This window comes from Muntiacus reevesi, chromosome 6 (genome assembly GCF_963930625.1).
Source record: "Muntiacus reevesi chromosome 6, mMunRee1.1, whole genome shotgun sequence".
Classification (NCBI taxonomy): Eukaryota; Metazoa; Chordata; class Mammalia; order Artiodactyla; family Cervidae; genus Muntiacus; species Muntiacus reevesi.
In genome coordinates this window covers 9,464,686-9,481,685 of record NC_089254.1, presented here as the reverse complement: position 1 = coordinate 9,481,685, position 17,000 = coordinate 9,464,686, and the positions used below count along the sequence as shown (strand labels likewise).

The 17,000-nt window shown below is 40.8% G+C and overlaps 1 protein-coding gene across 1 annotated transcript in view; it reads left to right on the top strand.

The window, feature by feature from the left end:
* PEX1 (peroxisomal biogenesis factor 1) overlaps positions 1-17,000 on the top strand; it is a 70,203-nt gene that overhangs the window by 495 nt on the left and 52,708 nt on the right. The window contains exons 2-5 of the mRNA XM_065938647.1: positions 4,405-4,548; positions 5,681-5,764; positions 16,020-16,134; positions 16,232-16,998. Coding sequence (XP_065794719.1) covers positions 4,405-4,548; positions 5,681-5,764; positions 16,020-16,134; positions 16,232-16,998 — 1,110 coding nt within the window. The remainder of the gene's footprint in view (positions 1-4,404; positions 4,549-5,680; positions 5,765-16,019; positions 16,135-16,231; positions 16,999-17,000) is intronic.

The window sequence follows — 17,000 nt, the reverse complement described above, 5'->3', positions numbered from 1 at the left end:
GTCTTCACTGGGTGAAACTGGGCTTTCACACATGCTGGTAATTCTACCTTTGAGTTCCCCTGTTCCTCACTCCAGGTTGGAAAAGCTTTGGCGAAGTCGAGTTTGTCTTTGCGGGTTTTCTTTTTTTTTCTTTCGTAAAAAACGTTTTTCCTGCCAGTGATTTCCAGGTGCGCCTGCCTGTCTGTGGCCCAGGAGTCCCTGTAAATTAATAGAGACCGAGTCGCGAGCGAGATAGTTTATTAAGATGAAGGTTCTCGCTGCGTCTCCGCGGCTCAGAATACCTCCGAGGTGTGCCCGGAACGTGCAGTGGGACTATGCATACTTGGACCTCTGCAGGCAGTTGCCCTCTGGACATTGTGATTGTGGTAGTTCATAGTTCTAACCACATCCCTAGTTTCGTAATTATAAAACAGAGGCACCTGGTCTAAGAGTTTGAGTGTGCTGTGAGGACATAAAGATAGAATAGTTGAAATCTTTGAAAATCCTGGATGCATAGTACCCACTACGGGCTAATCCTTGCAGGAAATATTTAGGAGTTTGCAATAATTTTAAATATCCCACCTCTCCATTTTAGCTACTTCCCTGTAATTACTTTCCTAGATTGTTTTTCCCCCCAGTCTTTCAAAGCATGTTAATTTCAGTAGCTCCTGCCATTATTGCTTTTACAATAGAGAGTCTTTCTGGGCCTCCCAGGTGACAGCTAGTGGTAAAGAAGCCTTGGACCAATGTAGGGGATATAAGAGACGCCGGTTCGATTCCTGGGTGGGGAAGATCCCCTGAAGGAGAAAATGGCAACCCAGTCCAGTATTCTTGCCTGGAGAATTCCAGGAACCGAGGAACCTCGCGGGCTACAGTCCATGGGGTGGCGAAGAGTCACAGAGCATCTGAGCCGCAGACAGTCTCTAGGCTCTGATGATATCCTTCATGGCAGGAGGTGAGTTAGTTTTGTCACCAAGTCCTAGGTAGATCCTGCCGCCCTGTACTCAGTCAGCTCTGATGGAAATTTAAATCATCACCTCCAGACTTTATTGGAAACACTCCTCACCTGCTGAGCTTATAGAAGTGCTTCCTTACAGTAACTAATTTGCTCCTAGAATGTGGGTGCTGTATTAGGTTTAATGGTCTTCATCTTTGTTTTAAATTTTGAGCCTTTGATAAGTATTTGTAAGAATTAATTCATGGATATCTTTATGAAACCTAAACCCCTTTCGCCTTGGAACAAACTGTTGTTTCTGTCTAACCTGTGTCAGAAGACCAGGCCAACTCTTCTCCTTAATTTTAAAAGTAATACATTATGTAGAAATTTTGGAAAGCATGGAAAACTATAAACAAGAGAATAAAAGCTACCCATAACTCCCAAACCTAGAGATAACAAATGTTAACAGTTTGGATCAAATCTTCCAGTTTTGTTTCAAATCTTCATTTATTTCAAATCTCGATTTTTAACAGAGATCGAGGCCTGCACACACTGGTAGTTTTGTATACTGATATTTTCTTACAGTCTTATGAGTGTTTTATTTTATTAAAAGGTAATTGTCTTTTTTTTTTGAAAGTTGCTCAGTCGTGTCCAACTCTTTGCCACCCCATGGATTATGGGGTCCATGGAATTCTCCAAGCCAGAATACTGGAGTGGGTAGCCTTTCCCTTCTCCAGGGCATCTTCCCAACCCAGGGATCAAACCCAAGTCTCCTGCATTGCAGGTGGATTCTTTACTAGCTGAACCACCAGGCAAGCCTGGTAATTGTCATTTTTTAGAGGTATTGATTAGCGTTCTGTCATAAGTTTGCCATAATTGTTCACTGGTTGAACGTTTATATTGCATTCAGTTTTTAAAAATGATACTATATTTTAAGAAAAAATTAAAAGTAGCATATCTCTGTAATGTATAATAAAATGTTGTTTTATTTTCTGGTTAAAATAGGCTTTCAGAAATTATTGAGTTAGACGGCATAAATGAGTTTTAAATTTCTCATTTATTTTTGGCTGTGCTGGGTCCTCATCGCTGCATGTGGGGTTGTGGCGAGTGGGGGCTGCTGTTCGTTGTGGTGCGAGGACTTGGCATCCGGGCGGCCCCTCTCCCCTCCTCGTGGAGCACAGGCTGTAGGGCTCGTGGGCTTAGTTGCCCCACAGCCGCTGGTGTCTACCCAGATCAGGGATGGAACCCGTGTCCCCTGCATTGGCGGGTGGATTCTTAACTACTGGACCTCCAGGGAAGCCCCCATAAATAATTATTAAGGCAGAAATTCATGAATTGGGAGTTAATAGGTTGAATTATTTTATGTCAGCTGAAGCATTGAATACATAATACAGGTGATACTGTAATGGAAAAAAGTTAGAATGATTTTCTGAACTGTATCAGACTTAACCTTTTTTTTCCCCCTTTCAGTTTTATTGAGATATAATTGACACACAGCTGTGTATGAGTTTCTTTTCTAATATTTATTTATTTATTTATTTGGCCGTGCCGGGTCTTTCGTTGATGCTCTCATGACCTTTGATCTTTGTTGTGACTTGCAGGATCTTGTTCCCCAACCAGGGATCGGACCCGGGCCCCCATGTGGGTGTGCAGGATCTTAGCCGCTGGACCACAGGGAGTCTCCCTGTGTCAGCTTAAAGTGTGCAGCACAATGGTTTGACTTGCATCGTGAAATGATTATCAAAATGTTTGGTGAACATCTGTCATCTCCTATAGATACAAAATTATAGAAAAGGGGAAAAAAATGTTTTCCTTGTGATGAGAACTCAGCGTTTACTCTCAACCACTTTCATATTTTAATGCAGCAGTGTTCATTGTATTTAATATGTTCCTAAACGCTTTAAAAATAGATATTTTGGTTCTTGGATGGACCTGCTGAATCAGAATCTTGAGGAGTGGGCTTCAGGCATCTATAGTTTTATTAATAAAAGTATTTAAGGCTTCTGGGGATGCACCAAGTCAAGACCCACTATTCCAGAATCATACAATGTTTATAGTGAAAGAGACCATCGGTATCTAGGTTGTTTCTGTACTTTAATGTATAAGGGAATCGGCCAGTCCATTTCCATGAGTTAATTTGCCCTCATCTATAACTCACCTGGCTTCCCAGGTGGCTAAGTGGTAAAGAATCTGCCTGCCAATTCAGGAGACGTGGGTTCAATCCCTGGGTGGGGAAGATCCCCTGGAGGAGGAAATGACTACCCATTCCAGTATTCTTGCCTGGAAAATCCCATGGACAGGAGAACTTCAATCCGTGGGGTTGCAGAGAGTTGGACATGACTGAAGCAGCCTAGCACAGCACAACAGTACTGAAACTTCCTGAGATGTTACGTGTTCATGGCTATTCGTGAAACTCTTACTTTTTATTAAAAGTGATCTGTATGTGAAAATACTTACAATAACAAGGATAAGTGGGGGAAAAGGCTTACTAAATGATAACTGTAATACAACAGTTAACTTGTGCATAGAAAAAAGGATTAGCCAGAAAAGACCAAATTATATCACATGGTTGATATTCACATGGGAATATCAATCATTCCTTTTATATATTTTCCAAGGTTTATGTATTTTCTAAGGTTTCTGTAATAAGTTTGTAATTTTTTAATCATAGAAAATGGCTTTAAAAAAAACGGCTTTTAACCCTTATTTTAACCCATATTTTATATAATTTCTATTAATAATTTATATAATTGCTATTAATGAGAATAAATTTTATACTTTGCTTTTTTTTACTTATAAATATGTTTCCATAGTTCAAGACTTAAAATTACTTAAGCTGAATAACATAAAACTTCTAGAATGCATAAAAGAAGCTATTAGCAGTGATTATCTCAGGCATAAGAACCAGCCCTCACATTTTATGTCTTTATACTTTTTGTGCTTTTACCATGTGCATTTATTACTCATCTAATAAATAAAAGCTAATGCTTTTTGTTGATTATCTTTCTACTTATTTACTTATTCTTTACTAAAATAATAAACTTATAGCTTATTCCCATATTGCTAGACATATAAAGATAGCCTTAAGTTTTCATAATTATAGAAAATACTGCAGAGATGTGTTCTGGTATAGTTTTTTTCCTTGAATCATTAACCCTAAGTAAGTAAATAAGGTCAAAGGCGATCTAAGTTTACTGGCTACCTGTTGCCATTGTGAACTCTGGAGTGGTTGAATCAATTTATCCTGCCATCATAAGGATATAAGGGTATTGGTTTCACCCATAGTATCATCACCATTAGGTTCTGGAAATGATTACAGCTTTTTAAATGCTGTGATGAAGGTGGATCACAGGGAGCTATCAACTATCTATAGAGCTCTTTTTGTACATGTGGGTTACAGTTGGTAGTTTATCTTTTCTGTGAATCCAGAGAAGCATTAAATACTTTCAAAACCTTTCTCCCCCATTTCTTATTTCTCGACTAAATAGAATCAAGCTATAGAAGTAGCCTGGGGTCACCAGCCTGCATTCTTGAGCTGGGTGGAAAGCAGACATTTTAGTGATGAAGGTGAAAATGTGGCTGAAATTAACAGACAAGTTGGTCAGAAACTTGGACTCTCAAATGGGGAACAGGTAAGCACAAAATGTGATGACAATGACTTTTTTTAATGTTACATAGCAAAAGAAAGAAAAGTTCAGATGTATGTTTTAGGGAGGTAAGATGACACCTAACTCGTGTGCTACTATAACCAGTCTAAGATATTCAAGTTGTGTAGTATCTGTCATATGCTCTGTTAAGGCATTGTCTAATATCTCCCATACTCTCTAGTTGATTTTCTGTTCTGCCTTTTATTGTACTCAGTTCCCAGGTTCCTTAATTTGTTCAGTTATTCTTTATGAATTATTCAGTTTTACTTACTGTGCCTAGATTGTAGACTCCAATGCTTACGGACTCGTGTCTGTCTCCACTTTATCTTACTCACCAGTCTGTGTTTACTAGCTTCTAGCTTTGTACCTTCTCAGAGTCGCGCCTTTCAAGTGGTGTACATGGGAGGTGCTGAGGGAGATAACTGAGGCGCGGGCAAGACGCTTGGGGAAATTCTGCCCCAACCCACAAAAGCAAGAAGGAGCATTTACTCCTCGGTGGCTTTGGATTTTACTCCTCTAATCCCCAGAAATGCCCCTAGAAGTGGAAATAGAGTGAGTGAGTGTATTTCAGATTCTTGAGAGACACTGGCATTCCTGTGTGTCTGTGGACTGGAAGGACAGAGTATTTGTTAAACTATATTTTTAGCTATGAATGATTATACTTCTGAATAATTCTAAATGATTGGTTCTGATCTCTCTTTCAGTGTGTTACTAACTTTTCCAGAAGCACCATGGCTTGACGTTTAGTTATGAAGCTAAGTTGCAGAACATCTAGAAACAATAGTACTTATATACTAGATCAAGCCATGACTTGATGACATCATTGTTTTTCTTCTCTTTTTTTAACTCACATTTCTTTTCTTTAAATGGTTATGTTTGTTATTTTTTCAAACGTGTATTGCACTAGGATGTATTTTCCTGTATTTTATAGTTGTGAAATTTTTTTCTAAAATGTTGAGTGTATCAACACCTACCTAAGAATAAGAGCTTAATAGATATTTGTCAAATAAAGGATGACACACACACTTAACTACAGAGCTAAAGAGAGAAGTCCCTATTTTCCAGGCATATAAAAAAGTCTTTTAATGGTGGTTTTGTACTTTAATTTTTTTTCCAGGTGTTTCTCAAGCCTTGTTCCCATGTGGTGTCTTGCCAGCAAGTTGAGGTGGAACCCCTGTCAGCAGATGACTGGGAGATACTGGTAAAGAGAACACAATGAGAACTGTCCAAGTTGAAGGTTAAACTACTTCAGAGCATCAGTGTCTTTGATGTTTTTTGAGTGTAGTTATTTACAGTGCCGTGCTGATTTCCGCTGTGCAGCAGAGCGGCTCAGTGATACGCATACATGCATTTTTTTGTTTCCCTTCCATCACGATTTGCCCTGGGAGAGTGGATACCGTCCCCTGTGCCGTACAGGAGGACCTTGTTATTGCCCACTCTATCGTGGTGGTTCGCATCTGTGAGTCCCAGACTCCAGTCCTGCCCTTCCCTCCCCTGCCCCTTGAGCAGCCACAGGTCTTTCTCTCTGTGAGCCTGTGTCTGTTTTCTACGTATGTTCATTTCGTGCCATATTTTAGATTCCACATGTAAATGATACCTTGTGGTGTCTGTCTCTCTGGTTTCCTTCACTTCCTATCACAATAGCTAGCTGCGTCCGTGTTGCTGCAGATGGCGTTGTTAGTATGCATTGTTAGTAGCATCCCGCTGTGCGTGGATTGACGGCCACTCAGGCTGTTTCCACGTCTTGGCCGTTGTGAATTGTGCGGCTCTGAACACAGGTGTGCGTGTATCTTTCTGAACTATAGTTTTGTCTGGATATATACCCAGGAGTGGGACTGCTAGATCATATGATAGTTCTATTTTTAGTTTTCTGGGGGAAGTCCATGCTGTTTTTCATGGTGGCTGCACCAGCTTACATTCCTCCCAACAGTGTAGGAGGGTTTCCTCTTCTCCAAACCCGCTCCAGCGCTTGTTATTTGTAGACTTTTTAATGATGGCCATTCTGACTGGGGTGAAGTGATACCTCATTGTAGTTTTGTTTTTGGCTTCTCTAATAATTAGTGATGTTGAACATCTTTTCATGTACCTACTGGCCATCTATATGTCTGTTTTGGAGAAATGTCTACTTAGGTCTTCTGCCCTTTTTTTTTTTTTTTTGGCTGTTTGTTTTCTTGAATTGTATGAGCAGTTTATATATTTTTGAGATTAAGCCCTTGTCAGTTATATCATTTTGCAGATATTTTCTCCCATTCCTTAGGTTGTCTTTTCATCCTTCTTTTTTTTTTCCTGTGTAAAAGTTTGTAAGTTTGATTAAGTCCCATTTGTTTATTTTGTTTTTATTTCTATTGCCTTGGGAGACTGATCTAATAAAACATTGGTACAATTTATGTTAGAGAATGCTTTGCCTGTATTCTCTTCTAGGAGTTTCACGATGTCATATTTTGTGTTTAGGTCTTTAAGCCATTTTGAGTTTATTTTTGTGCGTGGTGTGAGGGTGTGTTCTGACTTCATTTACATGCAGCTGTCTAACTTTCCTAGCACCACTTGCTGAAGAGACTTTCTCCCATTTGATTTTCTCATATTCTTGTTGAAGATTAATTGGCCATAGGTGTGTGGGTTTATATCTTGTCTCTCTATTCTGTTCCATTGATCCACATGTTGGTTTTTGTACCAACACACGTTGTTTTGTTTATGGTCGTATTGTCTGAAATCTGAGAGACGTACGCCTTCTGCTTTGTTTTTTTCCCCTCAGGATTGCTTTGTCACTTCTGGGTCTTTATGGTTCCATGTAAATTTTTGGATTATTTGTTCCAGTTCTGTGAAAAATGTCATGAGTAATTTGGCATGGATTGCATTAAGTTTGTAGATCGTTTTGGGTGGTATTGCCATTTAACAATACTCTTCCAGCCCAAGAGCATGGGATGTCTTTCCATGTCTTTGAATTCTCTTTAATTTCCTGTATTAATATTTTATAGTTCTCAGCATCTAAGTCTTTCACCTCCTTCGTCAGGTTTATTCCTAGGTATTTTTATTTTGGTCCAGGTTTAAAAGTATTGTTTTCTTACATTTCCTTTCTGATACTTCACTGTTAGTATAAAACAAATGCAACTTATTTTTGAGTGTTAATCTTTTTGTATGCTGCTACTTTGCTGAGTTCATTTATCAGATCTAGTAGTTTTTGTATGGAGACCTTAGGGTGTTCTGTATATAGTAACATGTCATCTGCACATGGGCTTCCCTGGTGATAAAGCATCTGCCTGCAATACAGGAGATGCAGGAGACTAGGTTCGATCCCAGGGTCAGGAAGATCCCCTGGAGGAGGAAATGGCAACCTAAATGTCCTAAATGTCTTGCCGGGAGAAGCCCATGGCCAGAGGAGCCTGGAGGACTACAGTCCATAATGTCACAAAGGGCTGCACACAACTGAAGTGACTGAGCGGGGATGCATTGCATATAATGACAGTTCGACCTCTTCCCTTCCAGTCTGAACACCTTCTTTTTCTGTCTGATTGCTGTGGCTAGGACTTTCAATGTTACCGTGAAGAGAAGTGGTGAGTGGACATCCTTGTTTTGTTCCAGATTTTAGCAGGAATGCTTTTGGCTTTTCACTGTTCAGTGTTACATTGGCTGTGGGTTTGTCATAAAAGGCTTCTATTATATTGAGATATGTTCTCTCAGTACCCACTTTTGAAAGAGTTTTTATCATGTTGTTGCTGTTCAGTCGCTAAGTCATGTCCGACTCTTTGCAACCCCGTGGACTACAGCACACCAGACTTCCCTGTCTCACTGTCTCCTGGAGTTTGCTCAAATTCTTGTCCAAGTCAGTGATGGTGTCTAACCATCTCTTTGACTGCTGCCCCCTTCTCCTTTTGGCTTTAATCCTTCCAAGCATCAGGGTCTTTTCCAGTGAGTCGGCTCTTTGCATCAGGTGGCCAAAGCATTGGAGGTTCAGCAGTGGTCTTTCCAATGAATATTCAGGGTTAATTTCCTTTAGGATTGACTGGTTTGATCTCCTGCAGTTTTAAGGGACTCTCAAGAGTCTTCTCCAGCACCACAATTCAAAAGCATAAATTCTTTAGTGCCCATCCTTCTTTATGGCCCAACTCTCACATCCATACATGACTACTGGAAAAACCATAGTTTTGACTGTACTGACCTTTGCAATAAAGTGATGTCACCGCTTTTTACTGTGTTGTCTAGTTTTGTTATAGCTTTCCTTCCAAAGAACAAGCATCTTTTAATTTCATGGCTGCAGTCACTATCTCCTGTGATTTTGGAGCCCAAGAAAATAAAATCTGTCACTGCTTCCACTTTTTCCCCTTCTACTTGTCATGAACTGATGGGACTGGATGTCATGACCTTAAGTTTTTGTAATGTTGAGTTTTAAGCCAGCTTTTTCACCCTAACTTTCTGCAGTTAAAGCAATATCATCTCCATACTCTGAGGTTGTTGATATTTCTTCCAGCAATCTTGAGTCCAGCTTGTGATTCATCCAGTCCAACATTTTGCACGATGTACTCTGCATATAGGGCTACCCTGGTAGCTGAGCTTGTAGCTCAGCTGCAGTATAGGAAACCCTGATTTGATTCCTGGGTCGGGACGATCCCCTGGAGAAGGGATAGGCTACCCACTTCAGTTTTCTTGGACTTCCCTGGTGACTCAGCCGGTAAAGAATCTGCCTGCAGTGCAGAAGACCTGGGTTCAGTTCCTGGGTTGGGAAGATCCCTGGGGAGGGCATGGCAGCCCACACCACTGCTCTTGCCTGGAGAATCCCCAGGACAGAGGAGCCTGGCGGGGTCGGTCCGTGGGGTCACCAAGAGTGGGAAACAGCCGAGCGACTAAGCACAGCGGAGCAGCACTCTGTGAATGAGTTAAACAGGCAGGGTGACCGTACACAGCCTTGGCATACTCTGTTCCCAAGTTTTAACCACTCCGTTGTTCCACGTCCAGTTGCAGTTACTTCTTGACCTACATTACAGGTTTCTCAGGAGGCAGGTGAGGTGGTCTGGTATTCCCGTCTCTAAGAATTTTCCAGTTGTGATCTACACAGTCAAAGGCTTTAACATAGTTAATGAAGTGAAAAAAGTGAAAGTTGCTCAACTGTGTCTGACTCTTTGCGACTCCAAGGAATTCTCCAAACCAAAACACTGGAGTGTGTAGCCTTTCTCTTCTCCAGGGGATCTTCCCAACCCAGGGATCGAACCCAGGTCTCCTGCGTTGCAGGCGGATTCTTTACCATCTGAGCCACCAGGGAAGCCCTAGTTAATGAAGCAGAAGTAGTTGTTTTTCTGGAATTCCCTTGCTTTCTCTATGATTCAACGAATGTTGGCAACTTGATCTCTGGTTCCTCTGCCTTTTCTAAACCCATCTTGTACACCTGGAAGTTCTCAGTTCACGTACTGTTGAAGCCTACGCTTGAAGTATTGTGACCATAACCTTACTAGCATGTGAAATGAGTGCAATTGTACAATGATTTGAACATTCTTCAGCATTGCCTTTCTTTGGGGTTGGAATGAAAGCTGACCTTTTCCAGTCCTATGGGCGCTGCTGAGTTTTCCAAACTTGCTGACATATTGAGTGCAGCACTTTAACAGTATCATCTTTTAGGATTTGGAATAGCTCAGCTGGAATTCTATCACCTCCCCTCGCTTTGTTGTTAGTAACGCTTCCTAAGGCCCACTTGACTTCACACTCCAAGATGTCAGACTCTAGGTGAGTGAGCGCACCATCCTGGTTATCTGTGTCATTAAAAACTGTTTTGTATTGTTCTTCTGTGTATTCTTGCCACCTTGTCTTAATGTCTTAATCTCTTCTGCTCCTGTCAGGTCCTTCCCTTCTGTCCTTTACTGTGCCCATCCTTGCAGGAAATGTTCCCTTGATATCTCCAGTTTTCTTGAAGAGATCTCTAGTCTTTCCCATTCTATTGTTTTCCCCTATTTCTTTGCACTGTTTGTTTAGGAAGGCCTTCTTACCTCTCTTGGCTATTTTCTGGAACTCTGCATTCATTTGGGGCTGTCTTTCCCTTTCTCCTTTCATTTTTGCTTCTCTTCATTCTGCAACTCTTATAAAGCCTCCTCGGACAACGTCCTTGCCTTCTTGCATTTCTTTTTCTTTGGGATGATTTTGGTCATGCATCCTGTAGAATGTTACAGACCTCCACCCGTAGTTCTTCAGGTACTCTGTCTACCAGATCTAATTACTTGAATCTATTCGAGACCTCCACTGTGTAACCATAAGGGATTTGATTTAGGTCATAGCTAAATGGCCTAGTCGTTTTCCCTGCTTTCTTCAATTTAAGTCTGAACTTTTATGCAATAAGAAGTTGATGATCCAAACCACAGTCAGCTCCAGGTCTTGTTTTTGCTGACTGTATAGAGCTTCTCCATCTTTAGTTGCAAAGAATATAATCAGTCTGATTTCAGTATTGACCATCTGGTGATGTCCATGTGTAGAGTCGTCCTTTTGTGTTGTTGAAAGAGGGGTTTGCTGTGACCAGTGCATTCTCTGGATGAAGTTCTGTTAGCCTATGCCCTGTTTGATTTTGTACTCCAAGGCCACACTTGCCTGCTCTTCCACACATCTCTTGGCTTTCTCCTTTTGCATTCCAATCCCCTGTGATGAAAAGAACTTTTTTTTTGGTGTTAATTCTAGAAGATGTTGTAGGTCCATGGAGTCGCAAAAAGTCAGACACGACTGAGCAACTTTCACTTTTCTCATATCCATACATGACTATTGGAAAAACCATAGCTTTGACTACATGGACCTTTGTTGTCAAAGTGCTGTCTCTGCTTTTTAATATGCCGTCTAGGTCTGTCATAGCTTTTGTTTGTAGGGAGGTTTATCATTACAGATTCTATTTCACTTTGAGTGACTGGTCTGTTCAACTGATCTATTTCTTGATTCAATTTCAGTGGGCTGTATGTTTCTAGAAAGTTGTCCATTTCTTCCAGGTTGTCAAATTTGTTGGCATATAATTTGTTTTTGTTTTTTGGACATGTTGTACAGCTTTCCGGATCTCAGTTCCTCAGCCAGGGATTGAACCTGGGCCATGGCAGTGAGGAGCTGCAAGTCCTCACCACTAGATCATCAGGGAGTTCCCAGCATTTAATTGTTCATAGTATTCTCTTACGGGTTTTTGTATTTCTGCAGAATTTGTTGGTTTCTCCTTCATTTCTTATTTTCTTTATTTAGGTTCTTTCTCTTTTCTTAATGAGCCTGTTCAGAGGTTTGTCAGTGTTGTTTACCCTTTCAAAGACCAAGCTCCTGGTTTTAATAATTTTTTTCTGTTTTTTTTTTTTAATCTTTATTTATGTCCTCCCTGCTCTTTATTACATCCTTCCTTCTACTAACTTTAGGTTTTGTTTGTTCTTTTTCTAGTTCTTTTATGTGGTAGATTAGGTTGGTTGGTCGAGATTCTTCTTGCTTTTTTGAGGAAGACCTTTATTGTTATGAACTTCCCTCTAAGAACTACCTTTGCTGCAGGCCATAGATTTTGTATTGTTGTGTTCTGATTGTTACTTGTCTCAAGGTATTTTTTAATTTCCTTTAGATTTCCTCATTGGTTTTTTAGTAACATGTTGTTTAGTCTCTATGTAATCTTCTTTTCCTCATTCCTTTTCCTGTGGTTGATTGGTAATTTTGTGCCACTGTGATTGGAGAAGATGGCTTGAAATACTTTCTATACTTTTGAATTTTTTTTAAATTTATTTATTTTAGTTGGAGGCTAATTACTTTACAGTATTGTGGTGGTTTTTGCCATACATCGACATGAATCAGCCATGGGTGCACATTTGTTCCCCATCCTGAAACCCCCTCCCACCTCCCTCCCCATCCCATCCCTCAGGGTCATCCCAGTGCACCAGCCCTGAGCACCCTGTCTCATACATCGATCCTGGACTGGCAATCTCTTTCACGTATGGTAATATACATGTCTCAATGCTATTCTCTCAAATCATCCCACCCTCGCCTTCTCCCACAGAGTCCAAAAGACTGTTCTATACCTCTGTGTCTCTTTTGCTCTCTCACATATAGGGTTATCATTAACATCTTTCTAAACTCCATATATATGCGTTAGTATACTGGTTTGGTGTTTTTCTTTCTGACTTACTTCACTCTGTATAATAAGCTCCAGTTTCATCCACCTCATTAGAACTGATTCAAATGTATTCTTTTTAATGGGTAATATACTCTTGAATTTGTTGAGGTTAGTTTATGCCCTACTGTGTGGTCAGTCCTAGAAAATGTTCCATGTGCCCTTGAAAAGAATGTATATTCTACTTTGGGGGGAGGTAATGCCCTGAAAATATGATTTAAGTGTAACTGTTCTGTTGGGTCATTTAGGATTTCTGTTGCCTTACTGATTTTCTGTCAAGAAGATCTGTTCTTTGATGTGAATGGCTGTTAAAGTCTCCTACTGTAATTGTTGTTTAGTCACTAAATTGTGTCCAATTCTTTCTGACCCCATGGACTATAGTCATCCAGGCTCCTTCTGCCCATGGGATTTCCCAGGCAAGAATGCTGCAGTGGGTTGCCATTTTCTTCTCCAGGGGATCTTCCCAACCCAGGGATTGAACCCACGTCTCCTGAATTAGGGGCAGACTCTTTACCGCTGAGCCACCAAGGAAGCCCTTATGTCTGTTAGTGTGTGGTTTATATATTTGGGCGCTGCTGTATTAGGTGCATGTATGTGGACAAGTGTAATATCTTCTCATGTTGATCCTTCTACCATTATGAAGTGTCCTTTATCTTTCTTTATGGCCTTTGTTTTAAAGTCTGTTTTGTCTGATGTTAAGTGTTGCAATTTCTGCTTTCCTTTTATTTCCAATACATGAAATGTCTTTTTCTGTGCCCTCACTTGTAATCTGTGTGTCTTTTGCCATAAGGTGGGTCTCATATAGGCTGCATGTTGTAGCCTTTTTCTTTTTTAATCCAGTCTGCCACTCTGTCTTTTGATTGGAGCATTCAGTCCATTGACATTTAAGGTAATTATTGATACATATGTATTTATTGCCATGTTAAACCTTGTTTTCCAGTTGCTTCTTTGTTTTTCTTCCTCTTTTTGTGGTTTGATGATTTACTTTATGCTTGTGTTCTTTTTGGTCATTGTGCATTTATTTTATGTTTTTGATTTGTGACTGCCCTGGTTTTTTTTTTTTTTTTTTGGCTCTGTTTTTTAAGTATGTTAACCCTTTCATATATGTGCTTGCTTTAAACTGATAGTCATATCTGCTCAAACATATTCTAAAAAAAAAAAAAGAATGCATTTTCTTACTGTCCTTCCCCACATTTTATGATTTTGATGTCCTTTTTTACATCTTCATGTTCATCCTTTTTCTGTTGCTTGTATGTATCATCACTTTCACAAATAGATTTTTTTCTTTTTTTGGATATTTATACGAGCCAGTTTAAATGATTTACTTTCCAATCATGATTTCTGCCTTTCTATATCTCCTTGCATCTTTTCTATTTAGAGATCTGTTAATATTTCCATAGTTTTGCTATTGGTATATTCATTTAGTTTTTGCTTGCCTGAGAAATGCTTTATTCCTCTTCTTATTCTAAACAATAATCTTGCTGGGTAGAATATTCTAGACTGTGGAATTTTCCCTTTCAAGACTTTGAATATATTTTGCCACTCCTGTTTGGCCTGCAGTGTTTCTGTAGAGAAATTAGCTGATAGGCTTATGGGGGTTCCCTTGTATTCAACTCTTTGTTTTTGTCTTGCTGCCTTTAGAATCCTCTTTAACTTTTGCCATTTTTATTTTAGTGTGTCTTGGTGTAGGTCTGTTTGGATTCATATTGTTTAGGATCCTCTGTGCTTCCTATATCTGGATATCTGTTTGGTTCTTCAGGTTTGGGAAGTTTTTACTCATAATTTCTTCAAATACACTTTGAATCCCCTTTTCTCTTCTCCTTCTGGAAAACATATTACACATAGATTGACGCGCTTTATATTATCCAGTGGGTCTCATATTGCTTTAATTTTGTTCAGTTGGCTTTCTGCCTGCTGTTTTGTGTAATTTCCTTTGTTCTGTCTTCCAGATCACTTATTCCTTCTTTTGCATTATTTATTCTGGTATTCATTACCTTTAGTTCAACTTTCATCTTGGCAAATGAATTTTCTAACTTTTCTTGGCTCCTCCATATAGTTCCTTTTTATAGTAATTTGCATTTCTGTTGATAGCTTTTCTTAATTCCCTTAGCATTTTCATTACCTGTTTTTGAAGTTGGTGTCTATTAGACTGCCGAGGTCTGTTTCCCTGTTGATTCCTTTAGGGGAATTCTCTTGGTCTTTTAGTTGGGAGTAGTTCTCTGCTGCTTCATTTCACTTGTATCTCTCTTAGTCTGTGAGTTTAGGAGAAACAGTCATCTACTGTAGCCTTGGAGGGCTGTTTATACGTGAGGGCGTCCCTGCATAGCTTGTGTGGATGTGACACTGTTTTGAGGGTTGTTTTCGGTTTGAATGTTCGCCATCTCTCTTCTCTGCTTGTGCTGTCCATCATCCACTCGATGAGGGGTGTGCAGGCACTTGGCCCATGCACAGTCCCAGAAAGGCACGGGCAGCGGTTGGTGCTCAGTCACAGGACCCTTGGTGGCGGTGGTGGTCTGCAGCTCGCTCTGGAGTCTGCGGTGGTAGCGTCTGCGTGTGCCTGCCCCAGAGCGTGTAGGTGGTGCATGTCAGCTGAGAGCGCACAGGGGGAAAGGAATCCTGTGGGATCCTGCTCCTCGCCTTGCGTTCCCCCAACAACATCACCTTACCTCTCTGGTGGGCCCAGGCCCATTCCCGTATTCCCTTGGTTGGGGCACGTGGCATCCTAGTCCCCTTGGGCTGTCCACACGGCCAACCCCAGTCCTCTCCCCAGTTCTCCCTCTGACGCCTGGGCCTCGGCGCCCACCTGCCTGCGTGGATGAGCATCTCAGCCTGGGGAGGGCCTGGTGGCAGCACTGACCATCTGTGCGGTCTGCCTCTCCGTTGCCCTCTGTGACCAGGTGCTGTGCTCTCTGAGACTCCAAAGCCCGGCCTCTGTCCCCAGTGATCTCTCCGCCTGGGACAGGGCTTCCAAGTGAGCAGACACCTTTCCCCTCTCATAGCTACTGTCCAGATTCCTTTCTCTCTCTCTCTTTATCTTCTTTTGTTCTTCACAGTTAAATGAAGATTTTTTGCCCTTTGGAAATCTAGAAAATGTTCTACCAAAGTTCACTAGATGTTCTGTGAGAACAATTCCACATGTAGATGTATTTTTGATATATTTGTGAGAGAAGGGGAGCTCCCCATCCTACCCTTCCTCCATCTTGATCTGATCCCCCAAAATATCGGTGTCTTTAGATTTCTCTTCTCTGAGTGGTATTATAAACCAAGTAGGTTTGATTTATAAGAAAGAGTTGAGATTTCCTTTCTAAACAGGAAATAGACAAAATGTAAAGGGAACCGACCTTTCTGTTTGTTTTTCTTCTAGGAGCTGCATGCTGCTTCCCTTGAAGAGCACCTTCTAGATCAGATTCGAATAGTTTTTCCAAAAGCCATTTTTCCTGTCTGGGTTGATCAGCAGACTTACGTATTTATCCAGATTGGTAGGTGCTACTGTAGCGTTTTCTGTGATACTCTTCACTTCGCATTGAATCCACAGCAGAGGTAAAGGCACACTCATGACCCTTGTTTTATCTACAGTTTCGCTAACACCGGGTGCTCCTTATGGAAGGCTGGAAACCGACAGCAGACTCCTAATTCAGCCAAAGACCCGCCAAGCCAAAGAGAGTACATTTTCAGAAGCGGGTAAAACACCTGGACAATTTCATAATTATGGAAGAGACCAAAAAGGATTGACAAAAGAACTTCAAGCCAAGCAGCTTCAGTCAAACACTGTAGGAGTCGCTGGGTCTAAAGAACGAGATTCAGAGGAAAGAATCAACTCATCATTTCTACCAAGCTTATGGACTGTGATAGGAAGCATTTTTTCTTCTGGGTCTGAGAAGAAGCAAGACACATCCTGGGGGGTTACTGAAATCAATGCTTTCAAAAACATGCAGTCAACAGTTGTTCCTCTGGACAATGTTTTCAGAGTATGCAAATCCCAGCCTCCCAGCATATGTAAGGCATCTGCAACTTCTGTGTTTCACAAACATCATGCCATTCATGTATTCCCATGGGACCAGGAATATTTTGATTTGGAGCCCAGCTTCACTGTGACCTATGGACAGCTAGTGAAACTGCTTTCTCCAAAGCAACAGCAAAGTAGAACAAAGCAAAATGTCCTGTCACCTGAAAAAGAGAAGCAGATGTCAGACCCTCTAGATCAAAAACAAGTTAGCCCAGACCATAGTCACAAAGCTGGCAAGGCCTGTGTGCTAAAGGTAGCCTGGAATGGACTTGAGGAACTGAAGAATGCCATTAAATACACCAAAAGTTTAGACACGCTTCATCTTGGGAAAGTCTGGGT